We start from the raw sequence: 12,408 nt of genomic DNA, 5'->3' as shown, positions 1-12,408 counted from the left end.
AATGTCTCCAAGACATGCTGCCAAACCTTCCTCTGTGAAAAGGCCTTTACACCATAAGAATGATAATTGCAACCCTGACCCTGTCTATTCAATAAGACCCAGAGCTGACCCTTCTATCCCCAAATCCCAACACTAACCCCCTTTCTACCTAATAAACCCCAGAACCTTGTGACATCTACTGCTGGCCTTTTTGCAACATTAAAAATAGACCATTTTCCCTCCCTTCTGTTGCTGCTCCAGGATGGTACTTTGCCATTCATCCTTCAGAGCCTCTCATGAAGTCTCACGGGCCAAAGCCTTGTTAAAAGTTCAAGAAATGACATCCATGACTTCTCCTTTAGTCACTATTTTATTGACACACTCAAAGAATTCTAATAGGTTAGTGAGGCATGGTTTCCCTTTGGGGAGGCCGTGCTGGTTAGACACTAGCATATATCACTATCTTCTAGATGTTTGGTAACTCTATTTTTGTTTATTGTTTCAACCGGATTTAACAGATACGGAGAGGTAGGGCTCACTGGTCTGTCATTCCCGAGATCGCCCCTAACAGCTTTGGTAAAAATCACTTGCAAAAGACATACATAAAAGAGAATCTTTCGCCCCTACACTCTGCATTGATGTAGGGATTTCTAGTTGAGGAACTCAAAAGCTCTTTACTCATAGATGAATCCTCACTAGCCCAGATGGACAGGGAGAGGGGAAGTCAGTGGAAGGGCTGCTGAGAGAACCCAGGAGTCCGGGCTGCCCGGCTCCTGGCCTAATCACAAAGATGCTGCCTAGATTATCGTGTTAGAAAATAAAAGCTTTTCCCAGAAAGCGGTTCATGCTTACAGTGAGGTTGTCTGCATATCTGTCTCAGAGCAGAAGGAATGAATATCATTCCCTGCCTGTGTCTGCTCTACAATATTTTGTGTAGCCTAGGTGCTCTCATTATAACTGAATATTAGTGACAGGAGCGCTTTCAAAACTGGGACTGCCAGACTGTATCAAACCAGGGATTCATCTAGCCCAGTGTCTTATCTCTGACACTGGACTGGCACCAGATGCTGCAGAAGAAAGTGAGAGGAACCCATGTTTGGGATCATCTACCCACATGAATGTCTCATCCTAAATCATAATAGCTAGAGATCACCTTAAACCCTGGAACTTGAGGTTTTATATTCTTTCCAAACCTGCTTCTTTATCATTTACTATCATACAGGTCTTGTTATCCACATAAACAACCAGTCCCTCTTTGAATCTGGCTAAGATCTCAGCTACAGCAGCAACCTGTGGCAGGGAGTTCCACAATCCAACAACATACAGTGTGGAAGAGTCCTGAGGAATTGGTGGAGGGCTGGAACCTAGTTTTGCAAAAGGACGAAGATGGACATGCAGGTGGCAAAAAAAGGTGAGGGACTAGCTCGAAAAGGAGGCTAGGCACAAAGATCAGGTTTCCAAAAAAAATCCTCTAAGCTTAAAGGTCTCTAGTTTCCCTCTATAGCTCTTTGAATACAGGAAGAGGCTCTCAGTCTTTGGCAGCCTGGTGATTAGGGCTTTGCTGTCTTCCTGAGCCAATCGTGGGTTTGAAGCTTGTGGAAACTGTCCATTTCTTCCCACAATTACTTTCCTGTCTCTTAGCTCCTTTCCGATTCACAATAGCACCTCACCTTTCACCCTGTGGTTAACAAAATTACTTAGCAGTCGTCTTAGTTGTATTAGACCCCAAAGCACAATCTCTCATTTCCGCATCCTTCTTAATAACAAAACTCCAAAGGAGTCAGCAAAATGAGAAGTTTAGTTTCAGTGTCATCAAAGATTTTCTAAAGATGAGAGTTGTACAATGGTCACCTAACAGAGAAAGTGAAATCTCAGCCACTAGGGATATGCAGAACAAGACTGGGCCAATACACTGTTTGATCAGTTCTGCATTGGACAGGGAGGCAATGGACAGCAGTACATGTAAGTGATGTAAACCAGAGACTGTGGTTGACTGTGTCTGTGCAGCACTGGGTGTGACGGGGCCCTGATCTCAGTCACTGTGGGTCTGTGCAGCGCCCGGCATGATGGGGCCTGATCTTGGTTTGCCTCCATGTGCCATGGCTGCATCCTGCTTCCCTGATGGAAAGGAACAACCAGGGCCATCCTGATGCAAGATAGCCTGGGTTCTCCAGCATGTCCATGGGATGTCCTGGTGGTCTCTTTATAGGGTCCCCTTGCTTGGAGGGGAGAGGGGGGAAGCAGGGAGGGGTCCCAGTGTTGCCCTGGCTCCTGGGGATCCCCATATGGAGTCCATAATAGGAGATGGAGCTTGGTGATCCCCATATGGGGGGATCCGAGAGTCCCAATACAGGGCCCCAGGCTCAGGTAGGTCCCAGCACAGCTCCCCTAGCTGAGATGTGTCCTCTGGTGTTTGCTGAAGGCTGAGCTCCAGCAAAAGCTCTTGCCACACTGGCCGCACTGGTAGGGGCGCTCGCCGGTATGGGTGTTCTGGTGCTCCAGCAGGTTGGCGCTCTGGCGGAAGCTCTTGCCGCACTGGGGGCAGCGGTAGGGGCGCTCACCAGTGTGGGTGCGCCGGTGCTTGATGAGGTGCGAGTTCTGGCAGAAACTTTTACCGCACTGGGGGCAGGTGTAGGGGCGCTCGCCAGTGTGGGTGCGCTGGTGCTGGATCAAGTTGGAGCTCTGCCGGAAGCCTTTGCCACACTCGGTGCAGCGGTAGGGCCGCTCCCCAGTGTGGGTGATCTGGTGCTTGGCCAGATAGGAGCCCAGGGCAAAGCTCTTGCCACAGATGCCGCAGCGGTGGAGTTTCTGGCCGGCGTGCGTGCGCCGGTGCTCCGCCAGATTGGAGCTCTGGCTGAAGATCTTGCCGCACTCAGGACACTTGTAGGGTTTTTCACCGGTGTGAGTCACCTGGTGCCGCAGAAGCTTGGAGCTCTGGCCAAAACTCTTGCCGCACTCGGGGCACTTGTAGGGCTTCTCAGCCATGCGGCAGCTGCGGCGGTGCTCAGCCAGCCGGCAGCTCCACAGGAAGCTCAGGCCGCACTGTGGGCAGCGGAAGGGTTGCTCTCGCTGGTGATGTCGCAGGCCAGCACTCTGGGCATAGCCCTTGCCGCACTCAGAGCACTTGAAAGGTTTCTCCTCCCCGTCGGCGCTGTGCCGGGTGCGACGGTGCCGGGCCAGCTTGGCGCTCTCCAGGAAGCACTCCCCGCAGTCGGAGCAGGTGAAGGCCTCGTCGCCGGCATGGGTGCGCTGGTGCACCAGCAGCGTAGCGCTTTGGTGGAAAGCCTCCCCGCACTCGGAGCATCGGTAGGGCTTCTCGGCACCATGCTGGCTGGCTCGATGGGCAGCCAAGGCGGCGCTCCAGCCAAAGCCCTCCCCGCACTCCCCACAACGGTAGGGGCCTTGGCCGCCAGTGTGGGTGCGCTGATGCTTGGCCAGGTCCGAGCTGACCACGAAGCTGCGTCCACACTCCAGGCAGTGGTACGGCTTCTCTCCGGTGTGGGTTCGGCGGTGGGTCACCAGTGTGGACTTCCGGCCGAAGCTGCGCCCGCACTCGTCGCAGCGGTAGGGACGCTCCCCGGTGTGGGTGCGCTGGTGGTGCACCAGCGTGGAGCTCTGGCTGAAGCGGGCGCCACACTGGTGGCAGCGGAAAGGCTTCTCGCCGGTGTGGATGCGCTGGTGCTCCAGCAGGGTGGAGCCACGACTGAACTTCTTCCCGCACTCCGGACAGCTGTGGGGCTTTTCGCCAGCATGAGATTTCTGGTGCTCCAGCAGCGATGAGCTCCAGGTGAAGGCCTTGCCACACTGGTGGCAGCGGTAGGGCCGCTCCCCGGTATGGACCCGCTGGTGTTTGATCAGGTTGGAGCTCTGGGCAAACCCTTTGCCACACTCAGAGCACCGGAACGGCTTATCCTCCGCATCGCAGGCCTGCTCACCCGCACCTGCATCACGCCATCTACCCTGTGGCCTCTCAGAGCTCCCGCAGGAGTCGTCCCCTTCGGAGCGGGCTGAGAATGGCCCTTCTGGCTCCCCATCATCGTCGTCCTGCTCCTGCACATCGTCCGCCTCCTCGTCCTCACTCAGGGCGCCGTCATCTGGTGGAAGGAAAAGAGAAAGGGAACCCAGACACACGTCAGTCATGCCAAGGGGAGGAAGGGCCCTGCACTGAGTCATAGGTGTCAAGGCCACAACAGCCCACTGTGCCCATCGAGCCCGGCCTCCTACCTAAACCAGCCCAGAGCATCTCCCCCAACCATTCCTGCCTCCAGCCCAGTAACTCCTGGCTGAGCTAGAGCAGTGCTTGGAGGAAGACACCTCTAGGGTTGGTCGGGAACGCCAGAATGATTTTTCTGACGGAAAATAACTGTTTCTGCAAAATTTAAAATGTGCTACGGGAAAACTTCAATTTTCTGTTACAAAAATTGAAATGAAAGCTCCAGCTCAGCAGCTCTTTGACACTCACAAGGTAAAGGTGCAGACCCAGGGCTCCCAGGGCTTGTAGGCTCCCTGGAGGAGCTGGCAGCTACTTCAGTACAAACAGTAAATAATAAAAAGGGGTCATGCAGTGAAAGTGAAAGGCAGCAAATTCTAAACCTTTTTCGTATGGTGTATAAAACAGCCCATGAAACTCATTGCTACCAGATGTAGTGGAGGCTGAAAGCTTAGCAGGACTCAGAGCAGTCCTGGCTGTCTATGTGGATAACAGGAACATTCAGAGCTACTTAATGCTAATGGCTTGAGCCGATCTCTAACGATTAGAAACCACGATGGGATCGAACATGGCAGCAGATTAGCCCCAATCTGCTACTGCAGGTTCTCCCACCTTCCCCTGCAGCATCTGGTGCAGGCCACTGTCGGTAACAGGAGACTGGGCTAGACAGACCTGGGTGCTGATCCGGTCTGGCAACTCCCTACGGTCCTGCTTCCACTGCAGGTTCTCTTCCGGAATTCCTCACCTGTCAGGACAACTCTCAGCTCCTCCCGCTCATCTGAGTCGGCGTCACATAGCTCCTCTCCTCGCTCCATCCATGAGAACTCGGCTGAGTGTGCCATCGGGAAGCTTGTGCATGGGAAAAGAAGACAGGAGACAGCCATTGGTATGGGTGAGACATTGGACTCCAGTTCGAGGCTGGTCCCCGCAGGGGGGAGCTGACAAAGTTAACACATTTTTATTGTGAGCCATAAATCAGTGCCAGCTCAGGCCTTGAAACCACCCTTTCACAGGGCGGCTGCCTCTTTAAAGGGAGATAGGTCTCGGCCCCACCCAACTGTCCCAGGAGCGTGGGGAAGGAGGAATGGAAAAGGCCATGTAACCCAATCAGGCCTCTGGGGCAGATAAGGAAGAAGCCTGGGAGAGTCAAGGCAGAAAGGCATGGGAGGGGGATTGGCGGGGCTGCAAGCAGTGAGAAGGCTGCTGCAGGGGACACCAGGGGAGAAGAGACTCCAGCTCGGTAAGGGGGACTCCAGGCAGAAGGCCTGGGAGCGGCTGGATGAAGAGTCGGGAAGGATGGATATATAAACCTCAAAGTATATCAGCTTCCGACTTGGACTCTCAGGGCTTTATTTTGTAGCCGTTTATGATAACAAACCAGCCCAATACGGGTGTTACTGGTTATGAGAAAGCCTCTGAGAAATTACTGAGGAAAGAGAAACTATAGCTGCAGGGCCAACCCATGTCTCAAGGGGGAGCTGTGGCGGCAGAGATCATTACATCCCCCTACAACGCAGCCTGATCCATTATTATTGTAATTTGTGTTATAGTTGCACACAGCCCCTGCCCAGAAGAGCTTACAATCAAAACAGACAAAGGGCAGGACAAGAAACTAGGCACAGAGCGGGAAAGTGACTTGCCTGAGGTCACCCAGCAAGCCAGTTTTATAGCTGGGAGTGAACCCAGGTGTCCTATGCCCTAGGTCTAGGGCTCTAGCCCACAGTGACTCAGTGGATTAATACAGACAGATGCTCCACCCTGCATTGGGCCTGTTATTTCGAAGCTGGGTCCACCCAGGTGTAAGGGTCAGATCACATGATCAGGGCCCACACCTGTAGTTAGAACCTTTCCTCTGTGACTCAGGCTTTAGCTACACTGGGGCTTAAGCAGCAATTCCAGCCCTGGTGCAAATCTCCCATGTAAACAGGGAAACAAGTTGTTTCCATAAACCACCAAGATTTGCATCAGTTTAACTCTGCTTCTGAGCAGGCTCCATCAGTGCAAATAGAGGGCCACTGTTCACATGGGATGAGGGGCAGATCGTGCACTTAACAGCAAGTGCCTTACAATGAACATTTGATCCCTGAGCTGGGAGGCTGCTTTGGCCTGGCCCTAAAGTTAAAGATGACTGAAGAGATTATTGCTCTTCAAATCCTTGCCCTGAACAAGATAGCACTGACCAGCCTCTTTGCATGGTTCCCACGCAGCCTGCGGTGCTGGAACAAGGAACAAATTGCAGCGATCAGGACAGGAAAAAATGGGGAAGAACAAATTGTTGGCTGTAAATAAGTTGGCCCACAATTCTGCCAACCCAAAGAGTTCAAAAAAGACAAGTCAGGCCCCCAAAATATCAGAGCATCTTAAAAATGAGATTATTTTTATATAGCTACATTTTTTTAATTCTGCTTTTGGAACCTTTAGGACCCCGCCCCTCCAAACCACAAGGGCTGGAAATATACTCTCTCTCTCTCCCCCCAACATAAAAGCTGAGATTTTCCCATAAATACAAGGACCCAGTTGCTGGGGCTTTGAGGGGAAAAAAACAGGTAAATATCCCGACGCTCACAGTAAAAAAAAATCACCAGAGCTGACAACCCTGGGTGAACGAATTATTTGATGCTAATAAATTAGCCCAGCTATAGCACATAGGGATTACTGGACTGCCTCAGCACCATGGTCTGTCTAGCCCAGGACTTGATACCGCAGAAGAACGAGCAAGAAACTCCACCGTTTATAGATTCATAAATTTTAAGGCGAGCAGGGCCCATTGTGCCCATCTAGTCCAGCCTCCTGCCTAACCCAGGCCAGAGAATCTCACCCAGTGATTCCTGCCTCTGACCCAATAACTCCTGGCTGAGCGAGAGCACAGCCTTGAGTAACAGACACCCTATCTCCACTGACAGGCTCCCACTAATGGAAAATCCACCCAGTCCCTAGGGGAGCTGTTCCAACCATTAATTCTCCTCCCTGATAAATTATTTCTTATTCTTAGCCTGAATTAGTCTCCCTTCAGCTCCCAGCTATTGCACCTGGCTTTGCCTTTGCCTGGATGTTAAAGAGCCCTCTGCCCTCAGAAATCCCCCCCCATATTGGTGCTTAAAGACAGGGATCACGTCAGCTCTTAACCTTCTCTGAGTAAACCAAATACATTGAGCGCTGTTAGTCTCTTCATGGATGACAGGTTTTGCAGACCATGAATCATCCTTGTAGCTCTTTTCTGAACTGTAACAATTTCTCAGCATCCCTTCTGAAGTGTGGGCACAGTACCCAATAGGGGTCTCAGCAATGCCATAGAAAGAGGTACTCGACATTCCCCTGCTTACATAGCCAAACATCAAGTTTGCCTTTTCAGTACAGCATTGCACTGGGGTCTCCTATGCCAGATGTTTTCACCTGTCCTTTCTAGAGTCACTGCTTTCCAGGATACAGGTTCCCATCCTGCATGGGTGACCCATATTCTTCATTCCCATGTGTGACCATGCATTTGGCTGGGTTCCAATGCACATTGCTCACATGAGCCCAGCTTACCAAGCAACATGGGTCTTTCTGTATCCCCACCACTAACTAGCACTCCCACCTATACTTGTGTCACATTTTGTCAGCAGTGATTTTTATATTTTCTTTATGATTCATGTTCCAATTAGATTTTCAGTTAGAGGATACAGGGACAGACGCCTCCACTCCTTGCTAATAATGGAGAGCACAAGCAGATTGCGTAAAGATGCCCATATTATTATTATACTGTGGGTGCCTGTCCAGCACCCACAATTGGAAGCAGGTTTTCCAGGCAGTTAAGTCAGTGGTTTAAATCTCCTAGAGCGCTAAGCACGCAGCAGCTCCCACTGAGAACAGTTAAAGTCCCCCTGGCCCTAGCATTTTGCTTGTATGTCACCTGTACTTTACTGTATGCCTGGTGTGACTAGTTAGACTGTAGGCGCTTCAAGGCAGGGACTCTCACTGCGTGTCTGTGCAGCGCCCAGCACAACTGGATCTCACACTCGGTCACTGTGTCAGCCTGTGACATGCCTGGCGTAACAGGGCCCTGATCTTGGCCACTGCGCGTCTGTGCAGCGCCCAGCAAGACTGGGCCCCCTATGTGGTCACTGTGTGCCTGTGCATGACAGGGCCCAATCTCAGTGGAGATTTAGACTACACTGTAAAACAGATATCTAACAACAAAAAGATTGGCTCTTGCCTCTAAAAGGTATGCAGAGGACTTACAGATTATTCATATTTACTACTGATATCATGATACCACCAAGAGACCATAACTGAGGTCAGGATCCTGTCACTGCTAGCATTGCCCAGACTGGGAATCGCTGGCCCAATAAGGGCTCCCTGTGCAACCAGCTAAAACCATTCTCCTCACTTTACTGTTGGAGAAACTCAGGCCCAGGCAGAGTCCATGACTTGTTTGAGGTCACCCACAAAGCATGTGGCAGCAGGAACTGAACCCGAGTCTCCACAGTCCCAGGCCTAGACCTTAACCCCAAGGACACCCTGGCCAAGTAGTAAGACCATCATGTGCTCAGTCCTATAAGGGGCAAACAGGCTTGGGCCATTACCTCTCCTCGCTGGGATCCTCCAGTGGAAAGGGGCCATTGCTCTCAGTATCAACCAGAAAGTCAGGGTACGTCACAGACTCCACCTAAGACAGGAGAGACAAGGGAGTGTGGAGGGATTTACGCTGGCCTGGTGGGACAGGGTGGCCCAGCTGAGATGTCCCACTGAGCCAGCTCCTCAAAGAGAGAAAGGGGTTGCTCCCAGCTCCAAGAGCCTCTGTGCTGGAAAGGCCCCCACACACCATAGGCCCCTGCCCCATAGGGAAAGTGCACACACAGGGTCCAGGGTAAATATCACAATCACATGCACATACACATAGACCCTTCCTCCAATATTGAAGGATCACACACACAAGCATTCTGGGATAAGTTACACACTCTGGGGGCTGAGGCAAATCTCACACACCTGCACATACACACACACTAGCATCTGCATGGATGTGCACACACACACAGGTCCCACGGTAAATCTCTCACACACACACAGGTCCCAAGGTAAATTACACACACTGGAATCCTAAACAACCCAGGCATGCGTGCAGACACACTGTGGTTCCAGGAGTAAATCACACAGGTGAGTGCACACATGCGTCCCAGGAGTAAATCACACACACACACACAAGGGTCCCAGGAGTAAATCACACACACACACACAGGTCCTGAGGGCACAGCACAGACAGACACACACACACACACGGGTCCTGAGGGCAAATCACGCTCTCTCACACGCGGAGGTTTACAGGGACAGATCTCTCTCGCGCACACACACACCCTGGTGTGGGGCAGGCGGGGGGCAGACGGGTCCTGTCCCCGCCGCAGGCCCCGGCCCCGGGCAGCGCGACAGGCTCCAGCAGGCCGCAGGGCCAAGCCAGCCCCCGGCCCCTTTGTCCATCTGCGCCTGCCCCGCGGCCTCCCCGCCGCGCACCCGAGCCCGGAGCGTTCCCCACCCCGCCGCGGAGCCTGGCCCGGGGCGCCCGCGGTGACAGGCCCGGGGTAAGACCCTGGAGAGACGAGAAGAGCGGGGCTGGCCTAGCCTAGCCCCCCACCCAGGCCGATCCCTTAGTGCACCGAGTCCGGGTGCGGGGGTCTCCGCAGCTTCCCCGCTACAGCCCTGCACCCTGATCCCGCTACACATGCCCCCACCCCCCGCACTCAAATCGGGGCGTCCGAGTCCTCGTGTCTCCCCCTGCACATGGGCCCCTCCCCGGTGCCCTGAATCCAGCCGCTGAGGTCGTGGCATCTCTCTCCCCCCAGCGCCCCGCTCCCCTCCTTCCCTGGGGCCCTGAACCTGGGCGCTGAGTGCGTGGGACTCACCTTCTCCATCTCCCCCCTGTGCCCAGCGCCGGGGCCCACCGCAGCCCGCGAGGGGTTAAAAATCCACAGACAATGCTGGGGCTAGGAGGAAGGAGGTTGTGTGTGGGGTGGGGGGGGAGGAAGAGGCACCTCCTCCCCGCTCATGCCATTGGCAGATCTGCCGTCCCCATCAGGAGCAGGCAGAGCGATTGATTTGCCTGCGTAGCGTGTGTCTGCTCCAACGCCCCCATTACCCAGGCTTCTTCCCGTGGGCCTACCCCCCCGACATTTCTGGGAGATCAGTGAGCTCCCAGCGCCCACGTGAGACGGTGTCCCCTCCCTTTCAATAACTGGGGTACTGGGTGGGGACACCCATTTCCAGCTCTGCCACTGACCTGCTTTGTGACCTTGGACATGTCACTTCCCCTCTTCGTGTTGCCTCCATTTCCTCTCCCACTCCTTTGTCTGTCTGGTCTATGAACAGTGTAAACGCCTAAGGGCAGGGATTGTCTCGCCCCACGGGGCCTAGAGCCTCTAGGCACTTCCGCAATACAAACAACCGATGCCTTCTGCACAGTCCCCAGGCTCAATCACGCCAGTGGCTTCTCTACAGCCTTACAGGCTGTTTGTTAGCACTTGCTGTCTGGCTGAATTTAATTAACGCCTGCCAAAACAAATTCAAACCTAGAGTTAATTAGATTGAGCTCCATAATTCTATGTATCATTTGCACCTTTAAAGCGTAGTCTAGCCAAAGCCACAAACTCACTATGTCCCGCCTCCAATCCACTACTCTGAGCTACAGGTGCAGAGTTAGTCTACTCCAAAATATTCTCGTGTCTGGTCATTAACCAAGGTAGTGATCTGTCTCTTTTTTGTTTCTAGATGCATGTGCAATGGTTAACCACTAGCCAGGACCTAGAGATACCTAAGTTCAAATCTCTACTGTATTACAGACTCCCTGCGAGACCTTGTGCAAGTCACTTAGACCAAGTCTATGCTAGAAACTGTTTGCTGATATAGCTGTAATAGCAGACCCTCATACTATAGACCCAATCTTCTGACAAATAAGTGCTTTTGCTGGCATAGCTTATATTGGTTCCATGAATGAAATAAGCTTAATTGACAAAAGCATTTTTATGCCAATATAACTGTGTCTAGACTAGGGCTTTTGCTTGTACAGAAGTGTTGTTGTTTTTTAAATTGCATCCTTAACTGGTGTTACTATGCCAGCAAAAGTTTCTACTATATACTTGCCCTCAGTTTCTCTGTGCCTCAATTCTCCATCTGTAAAAATAGGAATATCTCCTTACCTCAAAAGAGTTTTATGAAGATAAACACATTAAAGATTTACTTAGTTACTATGGTGAAGATACCTATAAAGTATCTGAGATCGACAGACATGAAAACTACATTCTTAAGATTGCAAAGTCAGATACACAAACATTAGGAAATGCCAGAGTTAAGGTTACCTGAACTTTAACTCTGCCCCTTTGTGCACGTGCATTAAAGTGCAATCTCTCCAAGGTGCTCCCAGTATTTATACTTCTTGTGACATGGACTGCCACTTACATCTGTCTGTACAGCACCTAGTGCGAATGCAACAAATAGATAATAATTGTAATGGGGCCCAATGTGATTGAGGCCTTTAGGAATTACCACAATATCAATGTTAAATAAACCCAACAGCAATAGTTGAATTTTTTCAAGCAAAAAAAATTTTTGTGAGAAACTGCCTTTTGAAATATAAATATTTTGTGAAAAGTTGACAGTCAAAAATGTTCTTTTGGTGCAAAAATACTCTTTCCTTTTAATTTTTATTTTAAAAATTATTTCAACATTTTTATCAAAACACTGATTTTGTTTTCCAAAAACTAGGCATTTGGTAAACAAAAAAATTCAGTACTATTTTTGATTTAAAAAAAATTGTAAAGAATTCATAATAAATTGCAAAAAATACAAATTAAAATTAGATCAGTTTCAAATACTTTGAAATAAAAAATTGACATCTTTCGTTAAAATGGATTTTTTATCAGTCCTAGTTGTTAATCAACATTAATATTCATTCTATTAATAACATATTAATTGCATCATATACTTTTTCCCCAATTGGGGCAGAGTCAAGGTTGCACAGACAACTTTAATTCTGATATTTCTTAATTTTTGAATGCTTGACTTTGTAACTTTAAAAAAATCCATTTAATACAGTTTTGCAGTATAGCTGGGGGATATAGTTTCCTAGATTTTTTTTTAGAACAATGACACAAAACTACCCAGAAATTCCAACATGTGGAGTTGTAATGACCCCAACATCTCCAGTGGAATTTGAATCCAGGCTTTGAAATAAATATCTAAGTGTCAGCTGA

General features: G+C 50.6%; 1 protein-coding gene across 4 annotated transcripts; it reads right to left on the bottom strand.

Annotated features, from left to right (window-relative positions):
* Positions 1-337: 337 nt before the first annotated feature.
* LOC144267020 (uncharacterized) lies at positions 338-10,547 on the bottom strand. Of its 4 annotated transcripts, none has more exons than XM_077820643.1 (5): positions 10,440-10,547; positions 8,755-8,837; positions 6,370-6,405; positions 4,935-5,038; positions 338-4,073 (listed from the first exon to the last, which is right to left on the bottom strand). In XM_077820643.1, the coding sequence occupies exons 1-5, from the start codon at positions 10,458-10,460 to the stop codon at positions 2,368-2,370; spliced, it is 1,950 nt and encodes a 649-aa protein (XP_077676769.1). In that variant the 5' UTR covers positions 10,461-10,547; the 3' UTR covers positions 338-2,367. The 4 variants fall into 4 exon arrangements, with proteins under 4 accessions (XP_077676769.1, XP_077676771.1, XP_077676772.1 ...); XM_077820645.1 differs by lacking the exon at positions 10,440-10,547 and adding an exon at positions 10,066-10,168; XM_077820646.1 differs by lacking the exon at positions 6,370-6,405.
* Positions 10,548-12,408: the final 1,861 nt, after the last annotated feature.

Source organism: Eretmochelys imbricata, chromosome 6 (assembly GCF_965152235.1).
Source record: "Eretmochelys imbricata isolate rEreImb1 chromosome 6, rEreImb1.hap1, whole genome shotgun sequence".
Classification (NCBI taxonomy): Eukaryota; Metazoa; Chordata; order Testudines; family Cheloniidae; genus Eretmochelys; species Eretmochelys imbricata.
The sequence above is the reverse complement of the archived record's forward strand: the minus strand, read 5'-3'. Positions and strand labels throughout refer to the sequence as shown.

What these genes read in the sequence shown, in the direction of transcription:
- LOC144267020 (XM_077820643.1), bottom strand. Translation starts at nt 10,460, where the DNA reads ATGTCCAAGGTCACAAAGCAG. An exon ending in GAGGATCCCAGCGAGGAGAG is followed by an intron (nt 6,406 to 8,754) that starts GTAATGGCCCAA and finishes TCCTTGTTCCAG; the next exon opens with CACCGCAGGCTGCGTGGGAA. An exon ending in GCTGAGAGTTGTCCTGACAG is followed by an intron (nt 4,074 to 4,934) that starts GTGAGGAATTCC and finishes TCCTTCCACCAG; the next exon opens with ATGACGGCGCCCTGAGTGAG.